The sequence below is a fragment of the Octodon degus genome, unplaced genomic scaffold (genome assembly GCF_000260255.1).
Source record: "Octodon degus isolate 3935 unplaced genomic scaffold, OctDeg1.0 scaffold00251, whole genome shotgun sequence".
Taxonomy (NCBI): Eukaryota; Metazoa; Chordata; class Mammalia; order Rodentia; family Octodontidae; genus Octodon; species Octodon degus.
The window spans coordinates 1,460,616-1,479,243 of record NW_004524827.1 but is presented as its reverse complement, the minus strand read 5'-3'; the positions used below and the strand labels follow the sequence as shown (position 1 = coordinate 1,479,243).

Genomic DNA, 18,628 nt, shown 5'->3' with positions numbered 1-18,628 from the left:
GCACACTCCCCTCAGTTGTTTAAGTGCTTGCTTAAACAAAGCAGTCAGGCTCAGAATGCTGTGGTTCTATTCCCAGATACTCACACCAAATCAACCAAAAAAAATGATAATAATAACAATAATTATACTACTACTTTTCTTAGTTCATTAAAAAAAGATTTTTGCTAATTTCATTTGGAGAACTTTATATGCCCATGTTTTGTACTCTGAGTAACTGCTTTAAAGATAACTATATGAAGTGTATTAACTATTGCTATTCTCTTGTTATTTTGTTTTGAAACTTTGTTTTAATTTTTATGTAAAGTTAAAGTAATAAATTATTAAAAAATTAGCCCAGAAACAGAGATTATTGATGACTTTCAATAAAAATACAAAAGTTACTGCGACGGAGAGTAGCTGAACTATATGGAATCAGTTTCATCCTTTGAAATTTAGAGTGATAAACAACGCTTTATACAATTTAAAACATTTTAACTAGAGAAATGTATTTAAGAAATAAAAGCAATCATCAAAAACCTTGCATTTGCCACTCAAAAAAATTCCCATCACCTACATATGGGAGTCATGTTATGACAAACCCTAGTTACTTTCAAGATAATCCATGTTGAGGGATATTAATAGTCATTTCACTTGGGATTGATGACCTTACAATGTTAAATTGGTTCATTTCTTCCCTTAGTGATAAGCACTATCATAGGCTTTGTAGACTAAAAGGAACAAACATCTGTTCATATAGTGAGGAAAAGAGACAATAATGGAAGAGGGTAATGTCAAGAAGGTATAAGCTCTGTCAAGTAAGATACAGAAAGGCAAGTGTACCAGAATGGTCAGTTTAGATAGTAGTCTGAAATATTTTCTAAGGATGTACACTGGAAGAGAGTCCTTATCACCCTCATTGATGTCTTAGATCAGTGATGTCAAACCTTTTGGAGCTTTCAGGAATACACACAGCCCACTGCAGCATGAATGCCATAGGTTGGTTGTTCATTACCATCTTAGAGGATCTGAGTATATTTCTTGCCACCTGAATTCTTAAACAGTTGATTTTCATACAAGCTGATGCTGCTACTGAGCTTAAGGTGAACAACTGAATTAATATTCTGCCACAGTACATGCAATGGAAATGTAAAACTAAGAAAGTAATTTTTCAAAGAATTACTACCCATTGGTTAATATACTAGGTTTTACTGATAAATCACTGGAGTGCCTTCCCTCTAGAAGAACACTGAGAGAATTTGAATACCTTAGACAAACTGAATAAGTTCCAGATAGATTAATTAGCAACAGCCTTAGACAATACAGTCATGACGAGAAAGAAATTGTGCTTCGACAATTTATTAAATCTAGAAGGAATCCAATATTTAGATAGCAGTTATTTATTTGGAATTATGAAAATAAACATAAGAAAAGACTGTATTTTAGAACATTAAAAAACAAAAAGGAATAAAATGTTAGTATATCATTCAAGAATACACAGAATTTGCATTCACAGCTTTTTGCATTTACAAGTAATCCTCAGACAGTGCATTATATAATAATTCCATAATTTTGTACAAATTTGAATACATATTAGTTGTGTTTAACATTTTTGTGAATCTGTTAAAACACTGTTAAGTGTGTATGATAAAGGCACATTTTTATGTTTTTAATCTAGTCATATGAAAAGCATTATATCAGGTATACAACTACATGTTGATAAGCAAACCAAATGTTGCTGAACAAATTGGATAGACTAAGAACTCGGGGGAAAGCTCTTCAGAGAAGAGCAATATCCTCAAATCTATCTTTGTCCAAGTATTAAACTATATGGTTTGTCTTGGCTATGTTTTCATATGATTCTGTTGTCTATCCATCTTGCTTTTCCTAGAAGCCTCCTTTGTTTATTGCTTCTGCAGTTTTCCTCAGTGGAAAATAAGGTTGTTGATAGTTGATAATACAGCACTTTGATCTTGATTATGTGAAAGGTGTTATGCATGTGAAGACAGGATCTCCTGAATTTCAGATAACTACTTTGTCTAATACTAAAATTCATGAAACACACTTCCAAGCCTCATTTCAAATCATAAACTAGTGAATGTTCCCGGATTTCTAGTGTTGACTAGTTTCTGTAATCAGCAGTCAGCACCTGAAAATACCAAAAAGAAAGAATTTATGACCTTCACTTCTTTGAAAATACTCTTGGGCAAAGAAAAGTGAAATCAGAGTGTGAATCTTCAAAAGGTTATTCAATTGATTATTTCTGATATTTTGAATCTGAGATGTTCTAACATGCTTAATAATTGCAATTAGTTATGCCATAGCTATCTTCATGTTATCTGTGCATGAAAAGATATCATCTAGTATTTTATCTACACCACTTATTGTTCATTTAAGATAAATACTCAAAGACCTCAAATCATTATTTCCTACTTCTCAACCATGCTACATGCTTGCAGTGACTCTTTAGCTGGTTCAATCACTTCGTTTTCTCCTGAGAGGGTAGGGGCAAAACAAGTTGGGTGGGAATGAGTCACTAACATTCTGTAGCTTATCTTCTCTACAAACCATGCACATAGAAAGTGCTAACCCATTGGTGCATTTCTATAGGTAATCATTTCCTATGGAAAGAACCATCTTTACAGGTGAGCATTTTGATTTGTAGCCACCTCACTTAAATATTAACTCAGAAACATCTGCAGTACAGCTCAGGTTCTTAGAGCAAGTATTTTTTAAATCCTCTTTAAATCTATTTTTTCATTTTCAAAACAATTCCAGTAGGCCAGAGGGGTTGTGGTGGTGGTTTATGCCTATAATCCCAGCACTGGGGAGGCTGAGTCAGGAGGACTGCTGCACATTCAAGGATAGCCTAAACTGAGTAGAGAGCTCCTGTCTCAAAAAGATCAAAACAAGTTGCAAAAGACTAACTATTGTACCTATTTAAGGTTGTATGTATTTTAAATGAAATCAGTTAAGGAAACTGGCATAGTGACTGGCTCATAGTATGTGAATTATAGACATAGAGATGAGAGAGAGAGAGAGAGAGAGAGAGAGAGAGAGAGACAGACAGACAGACAGACAGACAGACAGACAGACAGACAGAGACAGACACATATTAGTCAGAGTAAAAAGATTTATCAGGCTTTGAAGACAATTTGAAAAGTTAAGTCCAATCAGTGGTCAATTCAGTGAGTAAGGTGATTATTATAATATCTTTATGAGATAATGGGGAAAAGATGGGAAAGAACTGGTATCCCCACTTTAAGGAGCAAATGAAGCACACTTCTTAGGTAAAGTCACATTGGTGATTACTAGCAATGCAGAGGTAAAAACCACTGGTGGCTGCATCTAAGGAGCACTTTCTCCTTGCACAGGAAACAGCCAAAGAGAGGGACCTGCCCTGTATTTAATTACTATCCATTATTTTCAAGGCAGAGCCACAGAGAAGTGAAGAGGAAGGTTAATGAGGTTAACAAAACCCCATAAGGATGATTAAAAAGATTAAGCCATTGAGTAAACTGTAAAACAAGCAAAACACAAAAAAACCAAAAAAGAAAAACTTCAGACTATTCAAGAGTTGCAAGGGCTTACAGGACAAATATTGAAGGATTCAAATTCTGGACAAAAAATAATCATGTTTCTAAATGAAGCAAACTGGCACTTATGCAGTCCTGAAAATGTGACTGTGTCGTCAGTTTTCTTATTGCTTCAAAACACTTGATCTTTTTCCCATTACTTTGGGGATCTCAGGCATCCAAAGCAAGCATACTTTTGACAAGCAATTACTAGGGCAGATGGGAAAATAGCAACCCTACCTCAGGGTGAGTGCCCCCATTTTGTTTTACTTGAAACATCACCAGCCATGAGGAAAATAATTCTGCTTAAAAAGCTATCTGCATTTTCAATAGCACCACCTTTCCCAGAGCCCTAGAATGTTGATGGGTAATGCTCCCAGCTGCTTTTAATGTTACCCATTTGGTAGGTGATATTTATTTGGGTTAGTAACAACAGAACAGGATTAAATCAGCCTGCTATATTTAAGTAAAAACTAATGAGATTTTATTGGGCTTGCACATGAACTTCACATTTTTAGAACATGAAAACTGATTGATGCTATGACATTAAATGTTTTCATGGTGCTGTACCAGCTTAGATAACATATATCATAAACAGCATATGTTCTGTGGAACTCCCCCAACCTGGATATTAGAAACTTCAATGGTATTTAAATTATGAAATATCAAATAGCAGTTGTATGATAATATATAAAAAGAATAATGGCGCTAGTGTGCATAATTTAAGGCTTTGAGGAAGACTATTCATGCATTCTTGTCAATTACATGTGTACTTTTTAATTCCCTGAAGTAGTCAATTATGAAACGAAACTTTCATGATGAGAATGTCATAATGCGCAATCCAAAATGTTGGTTTTTATAAATGAATTGGAAGGGATCTGTCACATAAAAACCTTAAAGTAGTCTCTGAAACCATTGACGCAGTGCCATGAGGATATGTTGCAAGTACCTTACAACTTTATATAAAAATATTTGAGGTGGAATGATATGAATCTTTTTTGATCATGTGCTGAGTACCTCAATCATGGAGAAGGACACAGAAAAAATGCACATTTTTTTGCCTTGGAGTGACTATCTAATAAGAAAGACAAATCTATAACTGTCATCCAAGATTGGCAATGGCAAGTGCAATAACATGCCTACAAGCACTGTGTAATAAGAATAATAGGAGTGAGGGAGAAAGTTAAACTTATTTGAGACAGACAGATTGCTTTAAAACATATTTCCACTTTATGTTTTCTGAGTTTAAAGGGATCCCATCATCCATTTTATAGTTCTTCCACGACTTTGTCATGATAGTCTCAATATGACTCCCCAAACTACAGTTGCTGCAAGCCTTTCACCAGAGGCTCATGAGGAAGAGTTAAAAGTCACATCATGGATTTCATAATGATGAGATTGCAAGCCAGTCTGTTGATTTGCTTGATGTTATATGGTTTATGCTCCCTGCCTTCTTCCCCAAGAATTCAAACACATTCATTGGCTGATTATACTAAGGCCCTGCTTTCAATAAACAGCAGCTCTTAATGTTGGCCCTTTAGACAGGCAAGATCAGCCTCCTTGAGAACTTGTTATAAATATAAATTCAGCCAGGTGTGGTAGTGCACGCCTATAATCCCTGCACTCAGGAGGCTGAGGCAAAAGGATCACCGTGAGTTCGAGACCAGCCTGGGCTACACAGTGAGCTCAAGGCCAGCCTGAACTGCATATTTTTTTTATTTTTCAACAAATAATACACTGCATATATTCTTCTTAGTGGTTAATTGCTGTACAAGATGCGGACTTGTGATCCTATTTACAAACACCATTAGAACAAATCATTCTATTCATTAACAGAATGTAACTATATATCTATCCCAACCACTTTGAATACACAGATGCAAAATGGACATTCATCTGTATACCCCATTTTTTTCTAAGTTCCGTTATTGAATATTATAGGTGTGTAAACTCAGCAAAATATTCTAAAAGAGTCCAGTAGCCCATAATAGTATTGGGCCTTCCACTTGACTGGCAATGTCCGAAATTGTTGACCTGAGTCCCCCACAGCTCAACTTAACAGCATGGCTTTATTTCTTTGAACTGCATATTGAGACCTATTCTCAAGAAGAAGAAGGAAAAGGAGAAGCAGAAAGAGAAGATCCCAGTTGTTAATTCTTTCAAGTGTTTCCCGTGCAATCTGATTTTTGTTCATGAACTCTTTGCCTACCCCTATGTCTTCAAGAGTTCCTCCTACTTTCTCTTCCAGGAGATTTAGTGTTTCTGTTTTAATTTTTAGATCTTTAATCCATTTTGACCTTAGCTTAGTGTATGGTGATAGACCTGGATCAAGTTTTAGTTTGACTTCCCCAGCAAGGGCAAGGGCCTGAGTTCAATCCCCAATTCCACCAAAAAAAAAAAAAAAAAAGAAAGAGAAGGAGAAGGAGAAAGGGAAGAAGAAAGAAAGGAAGGAAGAAAGAAAGAAAGAAAGAAAGAAAGAAAGAAAGAAAGAAAGAAAGAAAGAAAGAAAGAAATTATCATGCTTCACACCAGAACTACTGAGTCAGAAATTCTGGAGATGAGGTCCAACAATCAGTGTTTTTAAAAGCCCCCCCAAGAAGGGCAGGCCAGATAGCTCAGCAGATTAAAGCACCTGCTTTCGCAGATGCAGGAACTGAGTTTGATCCTTGGCGTGCCATGCCGGCCCTACTCCCTGGGTGTGCTGAGGTGCTGACTGAAACTGGGCATGGTGGCACGCGCCTGTAATCCCAGCACTTGGTAGGTTGAAAACAGGAGGATCACTACAAGTCCAATCTGTGTAGTGAGACACTGTAGACCCTGTACTAAATACATTTTTAAAAGATACAAAATATAAAAACCTTGCAAAGAATTCTGATGCCTGATCAAGTTTGAGAATTGCTCATCTATGGGAAAGAATGACTCCTGGGAAGGACGGAGGACCAATACCAAAATCCCAATGTTGTATTCTAGAGATATGATGACAAGGGATAACAGAAACATCATAAGCCCTTGGTCCCAACCACCAATGGGTATTCACATTCCAGTGGGCCCCTAGAAGCAAGACTCTACAAACTGTGGGATTAGTGTCGGATAAGCCAGTGGAAAGAAGTCAGAGGAACTCTGTCAAAGCACACCTCACACACAATAGGGTTCTGCCCCTTAAAAACATCTGCCACCTGACGACTCATCAGTGAACAAACCCTAGTGAGCAGAGGATTCGCATGACTTCTTCCATCCCAGGCTTTGTCAATGCTCTCTTGACCTAGGATGTCAGCTTGTGGAAAAGGTTTCATCTGTTCCTTTGGAGAAAACAGCCTAACCTCACCACCTTCTGCTATATCCCCCGCTGGCTAGGTACTTGATTTTTAATGTTACCCTTCAAAGGTTGCTGATGCTTGTGTTAGTAACAAAAGCAAACAGTTACAACTTTCCTAGTCCCAAGCTTCATTGTCCTTATGAAAGATTTTAATCAGAAATACAATGTAGTAAATTACCTCTTCTTTCAGCAATTTAGTTTTCAGCCTTGTTTTTCAAACCAACTTTTGTGCTTAAGGTTAATGCAGTTGTCTGAGGTGTTGAATGAATATTGGAAATTTGACACAAAAGACAAAAGACAACAAATAAGGAAAGAAGAAAATGGAACCAAGAGTTGATTGGAGGCTAAGGATAATTTGACTATGCCATGAAAATAGCAAATACAAAATGAATTAGACCTCTTACATCAGAGCAGTCTAACAAGCAGCTTGTTAGTTAAATAAGGTTCCCAGTAAAGCATATTCTGACTTGCATTTCCCAAGCTGCCCTATGCTTTAGACCAACCTCCAAACACTTGAAGGATTCACATTTAGTTAAAGTGCGGAAGCAATTCCTTTGGGATTGCTGCTTTAGCATAGTGACAGCAGGTGGACAGTTTGGCAGCAGCCTGCATTCTCCAGAGAATAGGAGAAGAGACACTTGTGAGGGGTGCTCTTCCCGATGCATGTTTTTAAAGTCACGTTGTACATGTGCATCTAAGTTTAGGTTTTCTTGCTATATAACCAGTAACAGCAGGCAGAGGTTCTTATTCTTAAAGGTTCAAGGAAACAAAGCTGCTCATCCATGTCTGTGAATCAAAGGAGAGCCCCAGGCAAAAATATAAAGCATGCAGCATCTACCACTAGGAGTACACAAACACACACATATGTGTGTGCATGCACATACACACACACACACACACACACACAGGTTCACAACCAGCACAAAAGATGATTACACAGGGCAAATATCTGCTGCACACATGAGCAAGCCCAGATTCATGGCAATGCACAGAATAGCTTCTGTTTTCTGGCTTGAAAGATTCAGAAGATTTCTTTCTGTATTATTGAACTGAAAGGATTTCAGAAAAAGATCCTCATAGGACTAGAATTCAGGTTAAGAGTCATTTTCATGTGGCAAAAATTGAAGCGCTCAACATTCTTCTCAGATACAAGCCAAGGCCAGGGCAAGTAGAACTGCCTAATTTAGATGTGAGTCAAAGAACCTGAGGACGTTGGGGTAGGAAACACAGAGGAACGATAATGGGAATAGAAGAGAGCACAGAAAGTAAGATTGTAGCACTAACAAAGCAGACCCCTACCACACACACATTTCACTCCTCACTTGGCTCTAACCTTGGAAACAGAGGAGTTATACAGGCTGCCTTGGATCTGAAAAGGATAATCAGAACAGGTTATATAAATGGGAGAGAAATTACCTGTTAGTGGCTGTGTGAATCAGGGAAAACAGGAAAGATACAACACTATCATCCAATTAGAAAGAAAATTGAGTTTAGAATCCAGAAATCCACAAAATAGCAGTCGAACTGTACAAAGCACTACACTATCATCTTTGCCAAAAATACGTATGAAGGCTACCTAAAGGTTATTTGGAGCCAGTGGAGCCCAGACTAGTGAGAAGGATCAAGAACTTTCTTTTGAAAATAAAGAGTTTGCCTGAAAAGTAGATTTTCTTCCCCTGGGTTTCTATATGTGGTGGCAGGCAAGCTTACTAAAACTTAAAAAGAATACTTTAAAACTATCCAAAAATTTAGACAATTTAAATGACTGATATTGGTCATGGACTACAGTAAATACTCACAATCCAAAAATAAAAAGAGTTAAGAGTTATTCTTGTGAAAAATGGATGGTGTAGAGTGTGTAAATAATAGGAGCAAATGCAGCAAGACAGAGAAAACTTTGGGCATTTAAAGTCTAATACATTATCAAGAGAGTTCAATACTGATAAATTTACAGTAATAAGTTTTGTTAGACTTTATCATGTGCTATAAGTTGGCATACATCATAAAATATGAGGAATAAAAAGTAGGAGAGTTGAACGACAAGTCTTTGTGCATTATTTATGAAGGATGAAGAGTGAAATGAATGAGAAGAACAGGTAGACAATGTGTTGAATAATGATGACTTTGATGAGCAGTTATCACACAAATCTCTGTACTTCATAAAATACAAGGAATATTAAGCATCAGAAGAACCAAAAAGCAAATCTACTCAAAATGAGATACACAATGAAGGAAGAGAGGAATACAAAGGAAATGTACAGAATAATGATGACTTTTATGAGAATTTCACTCACCAGCCTGGATCATTCATAAATATAAGCCATACAGAAAATAAAAGAGAAGCAAAAGAAGAAGAGACTGATCTGTGTTTGTCATAAAATATGAGGAAATAATGCCAACTAGGCTTGACAAAATAAAAACAAAAATAATTGAGCCTAGTACAGCTGTCGAAAGGTACAATGTCTGGATTAATGTGGAAAAATAAAATGAGTGCAGGTAGAATTATCTTTCCAGTAGGGATTCACCAAGCAGCTAGGTAGGCATTACTTTTATAAATGTCAGCTTGTTAACTTGTGGAATATTGGCAAGTTTTTAATTAACCTTTACCACACTCCAAGAAAGCCAACAGCATCAGGGGCTTAAGAAGCAATGTTTAACCTATTTCTAAGAGGTTTGGCTTCACCAGCAGAGTCTCTTCTCAGTACCCCAGCTCTAATTCTTGTGTAATTAGTAGGAGACTGCCATGGCTTGTTTCCATTTAATCTACACCCATTTCCACTTAATCTATACCCATTTAAATTATTCAAATATTGCTTTATAAAGCCCTCTGAAAGTTTACTGTATATAACCAAAGATGTCATCTATATTTTGTTACATTGGACTGTGAATCTGGTATCAGATTTGTCAGGATAAGTTCAAAATCCAGAACTCAGACTTAAAATGTCTTTTCCATTAGAACAAATAGGACGTTGAAATGATACAGACGCTGGGAAAAGCAGACATGGCAAAGCAAGTGTCTGTATTCCATCTGTGTGCCACTCAGCACCATGTTTTATGTAATTCATAGGAGAAAGAAAGCTACTGATCTATGTTTGAAACTCAGAATTTTGGTCTGGAGCTCAAACTATATACAAGCACCAATAACTATAATTATACTAGTTTACCTTTGCACAATATTTAATGGTTTGTAATTTGTGTTATGGAGAGGTCTGAGATAATTCACCATAAATCCTATCAGTAGAATTTATAAGCAATTCCTTTGATTGCAGTAGAATTTAGTTATGAGGTTTATTGACTAAAACAAACTCTAACTAGTAACTTTGTTGCTTATTCTGAGGTATTTGAGGGGTTTTTTTTGTTTTTGCTTTATTTTGTTTTGTTTTGTTTTCCTCTGTATTTTTCCACAAACAAGCTCTGTGACTGTGAGCCTTTAGATACTCTCCTTGGTGTTCTGATTCTTATAGAAGAAGGTATAATCCCAGGGTAAAATAACAGCACTAAGGATATTCTGAAAAGCCTGCTGACCCAAATAACAGGTCCTTTTTAATCCAAGATTGAGCTTTCCAAGATATCCTGAATCTCAGTTGGTAAAAAAGCTAACATTCATGCCCTAGGAAAAATCATTGACCTTGTTCAGTCTTCCTTGACTGTGCCAGTTCCAGCTTTAAAATGCATGGTCAAGAGCTCAGAGCTCCCAAGACTAGGATTGAACTCCAGTTAAAAAAAAATACATATCCTTGCCCCCTACCTTCAAAAAGTCTTTGCTTGTAAGTATCACAGGGTCGTCTAGACTGCCAGACTCTTGGAATTCGTTACAGCTTATCAGCTAGACTAGAGAAGAAACTAAGAGATATTTTACTGAGCTATTTCCCTTATAGACAGGCCTATTTAGGGGCTATTTTAAGTGAATCCCATTCTTTGGCAAAGATGAGACTCCTTTACTTAAAGGAGAAATGTTCTACAATATTTTTAATTAGGCAACAATATCAGGATGCCATAGTCAAGTATCATGTCTCCCATGTAGGCTTTAACTTGATGTTCACCTAGCTAAGTTTGTTTTGTTGGGTTCATTCCAGACAAAACAATTAGGAGTGTATGCATCAATAGCCTATAACATGTTCATACATTTGTATATAAGTGCACAGAAAATGACACAGCATGTTGATAACTGCTAATTGCCTATGGTAAGAAGCCAGGAATAGGTAGTGGGAGAGAGATGGTTAACAGAAACTCTAATCATATGCACAGTGTATTATGTTTTAGCCACTGGGATTAACTTTGATAAGAGAAAAGCATCCTTCTACGACTAAGATTATGTCCCAAGGAAATTAGAAATTTAATACAGGAAAAGAAATAAGGAGGAACTAAATTTCTTAAAGTAAGTAGTAGTTTAAGCAAGTTATGAAGTGCCATTTGAAAGATAAGATATATAATAACAGACATAGTTTAAGGAATTTCTAATTATATTGGGTGATGTTAATAATATACTATTAACTTAAACATATGAGAATTAAGATTTATACCTAGTATGATCCTAACTTTGGAAGATAAAAAATGCACATGCACTACATAAAATAGGTATTAATACTTAATACTAGTTGGTGAAAATTTTGTTTTTCTAGTTATACTTGACCATTTCTCAAAGTTTCTACAAGTTGGCATTTACAGTTTAACCTTATTATGTTTTCTTATTTGCTTTTCTTTTGTTTTTCAGGCGTGCTTGTGTAATACGTGGCCAAGTTGTGGCTGTGGATGGAACCCCTCTTGTGGGAGTGAATGTCAGTTTCTTGCACCACAGTGATTATGGATTTACCATCAGCCGGCAAGATGGAAGGTATGTCAATATTGCTTCTGAACATTGTAGGCGAAAAGCACTCACTTTCACCAAGGATTAAGCCATAGTTCAAGAAAATGTAGTAAATCTGGGTGTGCTAGCACATGCCTCTAATTCCAGCACTTTGGAAAGTTGTGGCAGGAAGAACACAAGTTCAGGTACCATCTATTAAACAAGGCCCTGTCTCCCAAAAAAGTAACTTGGGATGTATCTCAGTGGTATAGCAGCCCTGGGTTCAATCCCGAGTATGAGAAGAAAATGGGAGTAAGTTCATCTTCTTTCTAGTTGTATGTAGGAAAGCCATTGATGATACTTATTTCCTCATTTTTGTCTTTTAGCATTCCAGTATCATTCTCAAGTCATCTTGTAAGCCTGCCATGTGTAAAACTGTGCACATTTCAGTCAACTTCATCTCCAAATTCAACCTCTAATTTCATTGAGATGGTGCAAATAAGAAATTTGGAACTATGGAACGCTTGGGCTGTTCTTTCACAACAGACCCAAAATATTTCAGAAATGAACATGTCCACTATGTTTTCACAAAAGTTCAAATTTTAATATATATTAAGATCTTTCTTTCTGAGATGTGTCCTCCCTAGATTCCTGAATTGCTTAAAGACCACAAATGATTGATGAGCATAGTCAGTCTATATAACTGTACTGACTTAACCTGAAGCACCAACCATCCAGGACTTCTCTGGGTTTTCTGAAACCTGGGAAGAAAGATTGCTAAGTAAAACCTTTTCACTATAGAAAAGGATTTACTCACCACGACATTCACATAGCTGTCATTTAGATAGACATTTGTTCAGAATATTTGGGTAAATAGAGCAGCGTGTCCATCTTGAAGGTATTTATGATTTTCAGGCACACTAGTAATGGCTTTGATAGGGTTCTAGTCTCCAGGTAACTAACCTTAATGTGTTGTACTCATAACAAATCACTTCAGTACTCCCAGAAAAGGCCCATTAACTTGGAGCTTTATCACACTGTGAAAGACTGTCTCATTTTGAGAACTTAAAATCAAACCTTATTAGTTCTAACCACTTAAAAATGCTAATTATTCAACTTGGCCTGTGCTGAATTTATTTTTTCAACTGCATGTCAAGAAAATGCTTGGAAAAGAAGACATAAATAATGCAAGAAAGTTTTCTTTTTTATTAAACTTATTGGCACAATGTAAATATACATAATTATCACATTCATCATAGAGAACTTGTATCTGTATATGATATATATCGCTTCCTCTTTTTTGCCCTTTCCCTCCCCTCACTTCAACCCCTCTTCCCTCTTACTACAGAAGCTTCATTTCCATTTTTCTTTCTTTTCTCATTATTTTTCTTTTCTCTTCACTTTGTTCACCCTGCCTCCTCCACAGTTCCATTTCTCATTTGAGCACATTCTTCCCATTTCACAATATCTATTACAAATTTACGCTTTGAGTTTCTCACTCCTGAGAAACAATGTAGTATTTTCACATGTGCCCCTAATTTATTCCATTTAAGAATAGCGCCTCAAGGTGCATCCATTTACCTACAAATGTCTTAAGTCTATCCTTTATGGATGAATAATACTCCATTGTATAAAAAATACCCACATCTTTATCCATTCATTGGTTGATAGGCATTTGTGCTGTTTCCAAGATGTAGTTATTACAAATTGTACTGCTATAAAAATGAGTGTGTATATACCTCTGTAGTACGATGCTTTTAATTCTTTTGCGAAAATATTAGGAAGGGAAATATTAGGATGAATAGGGAGCTCTAGTCCTATTTATTTGAGTAAACTCCACGTTAACTTTTAGTAGTAGTTGCGCCAGTACACATTCATACAAACAGAGGAGAAGGGCTCCTCTTACAACACAGTCCAAACAACATGTGCCATTGATTCATTTCTTGATAATAGTCATTCCTTCTGGAATGAGACAGAATCTCAGGATTGTTTTAACTTGCATTTCTCAAGTGACAGGTGGTAGTAAACACTTTTTCATATATTCATATGCCAGTTTTACTTCCTCCTTTGTGAAGTATGTATGCATTTCAGAAGCCCATTTTTGATTGGGGGGTGAATGCTTTTCACTTATAATATATATATGTGTATATATATATATATATATATATATATATATATATATATATCCAATGGAGAACAACTAGCAATTTTCCCTACTCTTTGGGTTTTCTCTTTACTCTGTGGTGATTTCTTTTTCAGTACAAAAACTTTTTGTTGAGCCTTTGTAATATTTCCCATTTGATCAGGGTTTATTAAAAATCTGCTTCTTTCACCTATGTCTTCAAGAGTTCTACTTATCCTATCTTCCAGAAAATTTACTGTTTCTGCCTTAATATTTAGATCTTTGATCCATTTTGATTTTATTTCAGTCTGTGGTGAGCAACATGGGTCTAATCTTAGTCTTTGGCATATGAAAAGTTAGTTTGTCCAGCAGCATTTTTTTAAAAGGCTAACCTTACAGTGAACATGTGAAGCTCCTTTGTCAAAGATCAGGTGGCTGAGTGCATTTGTAGTTCTTTCTGCATCCTCTAATCTGTTTCTTTGATTCTTACATCTGCTTTTTTGTCAGTATCATACCGTTTTTATCACAGTAACTTTGTCATGTAATTTCAACTCAAAGATTGTGATGCCCCTGCCTTGTTTGCTAACCAGAATTGTTTTGCTAGTCTAGGTCTACCTCTTGGTTCCAAACAAATTTTACAAAAATTTTTTCTTGTGTTATGAAGTATGCTAATGATTTTTATTAGGATTGCATTACATTTATATTTCAGTATTGGAAGTATGGTCATTTCCATTATGTTGTCTCTTTCTACCCAGAAGCAAGCAATATCTTTCAAATTTCTGATAACCTCTTCAAACTCCTTTTTCAGAGTGCTATATTTTTCAATTTGTAGGTCTCATGCTTCCTTTGCTAGGCTGATTCCTAAGTATTTCATTTTTTCAATGCTTTAGTGAAAGTTATAGGTTCTGTAATTTATCTCTCATATGAATGTTACTGATTTTTGAGTCCTGACATTATATCCAGTTACATAACAGAATTTGGTTAATAAGTCTAGATGTCTTTTGGTGTAATTTTTTGGATCTTCCATGTAGAGTATCATTTTACTTCAAATAATGATAACTTAACTTCTACTTCTCCTACCTTTATTTATTTAGCTTCTTTACTTGCCTACTTTCTCTGGCTAATATTTCCTGAACTATAGTGAATAGGAGTGGAAAAACCAGACATCTTTGGCTTGTGCCTGATTTTAAAGTGAAAGCTTTCTATGTTTGACCAATGTTGTCAGTTGGTTTGCCATGCATGGGTTACATCATATTGACATAAAAATTATTCCAACTTTATGTATGTTTTTATCATGAATGGATGTTGGAATTGTGAAATCCTTTTTTTTTTTTTTTTTTTGCACCTTTTGAAATGATCGTGTGTTCTTTGTCCATCCATGGCTGTTTATATAGTACATTGCATTTATTAAATTGCATATTTGAATTATCCCTGCATCCCTAGGTTTAGTTCTACTTGGTCATGGTGTATAATCTTCTTGATGATTTGCTACATTGTGTTTGATAGTATATTACAGAGTATTTGTTACATCTATTGCATTAACAAGATTTGTCTGCAGTTCTCTTAGTTGGATCCTTCCTTGGTTTTGGAATCAGGGTAATTCTTACTTCTGGGGATGAATTTGGAAGTATTGGTTCCCTTTCAATTTCATTAAAAAGTTTAAGAAGTATCAGCATTATATGTTTTCCAAATGTCTTTTAGAATTGAGCAGTGAACCCATCAGATCCTAAATATTCCTTGTTAGGAGGCTTTCAATTACATCTTCATTTCATTGACAGATGTTGGGTTATTTAGAATTTTTATATATTCTTTTTTATTTGTTTTTTATCTTTATTAGTTTTATTGAGAAACAAATAGCAATGAGACAGTTTCAAAACCGATTAGTAGGACAGTTTCAATAATAAATACATTACATATTGTTGTCTTTGTAGTGGTTATTCATAGTACATGATGCAAACATGATATTCTGTTCACAAACACTATTAGAACAAAACTTTCTATCCATTGAATTAAGAGAAATTAGCTGTATATCTATCCTATTTTGTACATACAGATACAAAATGGTCCTTCATTTATATCCCCTTTTTTGTTTCGTTTTGTCAGAGATGAGTATTCCATTGCCATTTAAATATTGTAGGTGAGTGAATTCATACACCTGGAATTTTTATATCTTCTTGATTCAGTCTTGGTAATTAGTATATATCTAGGAATCTGCCCATTTCTTCTGTGTTTTCCATCTCATTAGCATAAAGTTTCCCAAAGTATGTATTGAGGATCTTCTGAATTTCTGCAGGATCTATTATTGTTTTTACCTTTCCATTCCCAATTGAATGGATTTTAGTCTTTCCTTTTTTCATAAGGTTTGCTAAGGATTTGTCAATTTTATTTAATCTTTCATAGAACCAACTCTTTAATTTATTGTTTTTTGTACTATTTTTCATTGTATTAATTTCTGGTCTGATGTTATAATCTCTTCCCTTGTATAAGTTTTGGGCTTGACTTGTTCTTTTTCCAGAAGTTGAGGTTTAACATCAGGCTGTTGATTTGAGCTCGCTCTGTTTTTCTGACGTTGGAATTAATGGTTATCAGTTTTCCTCATAGGTTTGCTTTCATTGTGTTCCATAAATTCTGGTATGCTCATTCTGCATTATCATTTAATTGTAGAAATTATCTCATTTTGGCTGTTTTGTTTGTTTGTTTGTTTGTTTTTTTGAAGGAAGTTAAAATAGTGCTTTTTATTAGAAGGACAGCAGCACGTATTTCAGCCCTCACTAGAAGTGTTCGCTGAGAAAGTGGATTTTAATCCACAGGTAACCTCACACGTGTGCTCTTTGTTCTCGCCTCACTCAGGCCTCATTCTCTGAGTCCATCCGGTGCTCATCAGCACCTCTGTATCTGTCTGCCCGAGGATCCCCAGTGTCCTGTCTTCTGTTCCGCTCTCTGCAGGGACTCTTCTGGGGTCGGTTCCTTATCTGCCTGTGCTCCTAGCTAGTGGGACCCTGGTCCCGGCTGCTTGTCCTCTCCCTGTTCCTGCTTCCACCACTCCCCTCCTTTCCTGCTGCTCCTCACCTCTCAGGGCTCCCAGGGCAGATCCTGGACTTCTGCTCAGAACCCAGCCTGCTGGGTTAGCTGCTGTTCTCCCCAGAACTCTCTCCTTGTATGAACCAAGGTATTACCCTGGCTGTTTTCTTGTTACTGTGAAGGCTTGAAGGTTCTTCACAAAGTTTTCTCTTCTTAGACTTCTTCCCTTCAGAAGCACTGTTGTTACTTCCTAAACACTTCTTCTTGTTGTTGTTGTTCTTTTTCTTCTTCTTTTTCTTCTTCTTTGCCTTGCTATCACTCTCACTCTTACTGCTGCTTTTTGAAATCTCTGAAGAGGAGGAAGAAGAGGAGGAAGAGGAAGAAAAGGAGGAAGATGATGAGAAGGAGGATTTGTACTTATGTTTTTTGTGTTTACTTTTTGTCTTGCGTAACTTTTTATTTTTTCTGTCTCTTTTCTTTTTCTTATTTTTCTTTTCAAGTCTGTCCAATTTCTTGAGAAGTTTCTGTTTTTGTTTGGCTGTTAGTGACTTTAAGAATTCAACTTCTGGATCTTCATCACCTTCACTTGCAACATACTCCTGTGATGGATCATTTGCGGTCAAGTTTCTTCCCAGCCCATTTTGTTTCAGTGCAAACCCACTGTTTTTCATCTCCACTATTAGCCCCGAGGGGTGCATCGATGGCCCTGAGCTGTCAGTGGGAATTGAACTTGCATTGATTCCAGAAAGACCAAACAAGGGATGCTCACGATCTGTGTTGACATGACCCCATTTATGACATTTAATGCACTTCACATTTTGAACCTGAATTCCAAAAGGCTGGTCTCAGATGTTCATATCATCTTTGGCATATTTTTTCCATGGAGCCACCTTCTGCCATTCAAATTTGTATTCCATCTCTCCCTCTGTTTCTTCTTTCTCTGTTTTCTTGTTTAGCTCCTGGTGGGGACTTGTATGTGAAATTAAGGCCATTCTTTACATGTTCATCTCCCATAAGCTATCTGTTGTCATGATTCTTGTTCTTTGAGATATTGTTGCATTCATTCTTCTTGCTTCTTCTTATCATATGATTTTTTTCTGGTCTGCCATCCATACCTTCTTGATTTTGGATTTGGACGCAGGATGAAAGTCCTTTTTGCACATGAAGTTGGCAAAGGATTTCCCCATCTTGGAGTCTCAGCTACCAAAGCTGCTTTACTTTTATCTGTTGACCAATTGGGTGTTCAGCAGGGTATTTAATTTCCATGTGTTTATATAGATTTGTGGTTTCTTTTCCTATTGATGTTTACTGTTGCCCAATAATTTCAATTTACTTGCATTTATTAAGGCATGTTATATGAGCTAGTATGTGGTCTATATTGGAAAATGCCCTGTATGCTGCTGAGAAGACTGTGTCATCTAATATTGTTGAGTGACACACTCTGCAGACATAAGTCCATTTGTTGACAGGTTCATTTCAGTTTTGATATTTCTTTGTTGATATTTTTCTCCAGTTGATCTGTCTCTTTATGATAGTGATGTGTTGAGAAACCAATTATAATTGTGTTAATGCTTATTTGATTTTTCATGTCATTTATCACTTTTATATAGTTGTGTGCACCAGTAATATTTATAATTGTGATATTGGTTATTTGATTTTTCATGTCATTTAAAATTTGGGTTTTACAGCTGGGTGCTCCCAAACTTGGTACATACATATGTGTGACTGTTATCTCCTCCTCCTGAATTTTCCCCCTGACCTTGTCTATCTCATTTGATCATTTCTGCTTTGAATTCAGATTTTCGGTGAACAGGATTGCGACCCTTGTTTTT

At 36.1% G+C, this 18,628-nt stretch overlaps 1 protein-coding gene and 1 pseudogene across 3 annotated transcripts in view; one reads left to right on the top strand and one right to left on the bottom strand.

Moving 5' to 3' along the window:
• Positions 1 to 18,628, top strand: part of Tenm1 (teneurin transmembrane protein 1) — a 713,845-nt gene that overhangs the window by 540,754 nt on the left and 154,463 nt on the right. For all 3 annotated transcript variants that reach the window (XM_004646075.1, XM_004646076.1, XM_004646074.1), the window contains exon 16: positions 11,582 to 11,701. In XM_004646075.1, coding sequence (XP_004646132.1) covers positions 11,582 to 11,701 — 120 coding nt within the window. The remainder of the gene's footprint in view (positions 1 to 11,581; positions 11,702 to 18,628) is intronic.
• Positions 16,622 to 17,983, bottom strand: LOC105740966 (annotated as a pseudogene).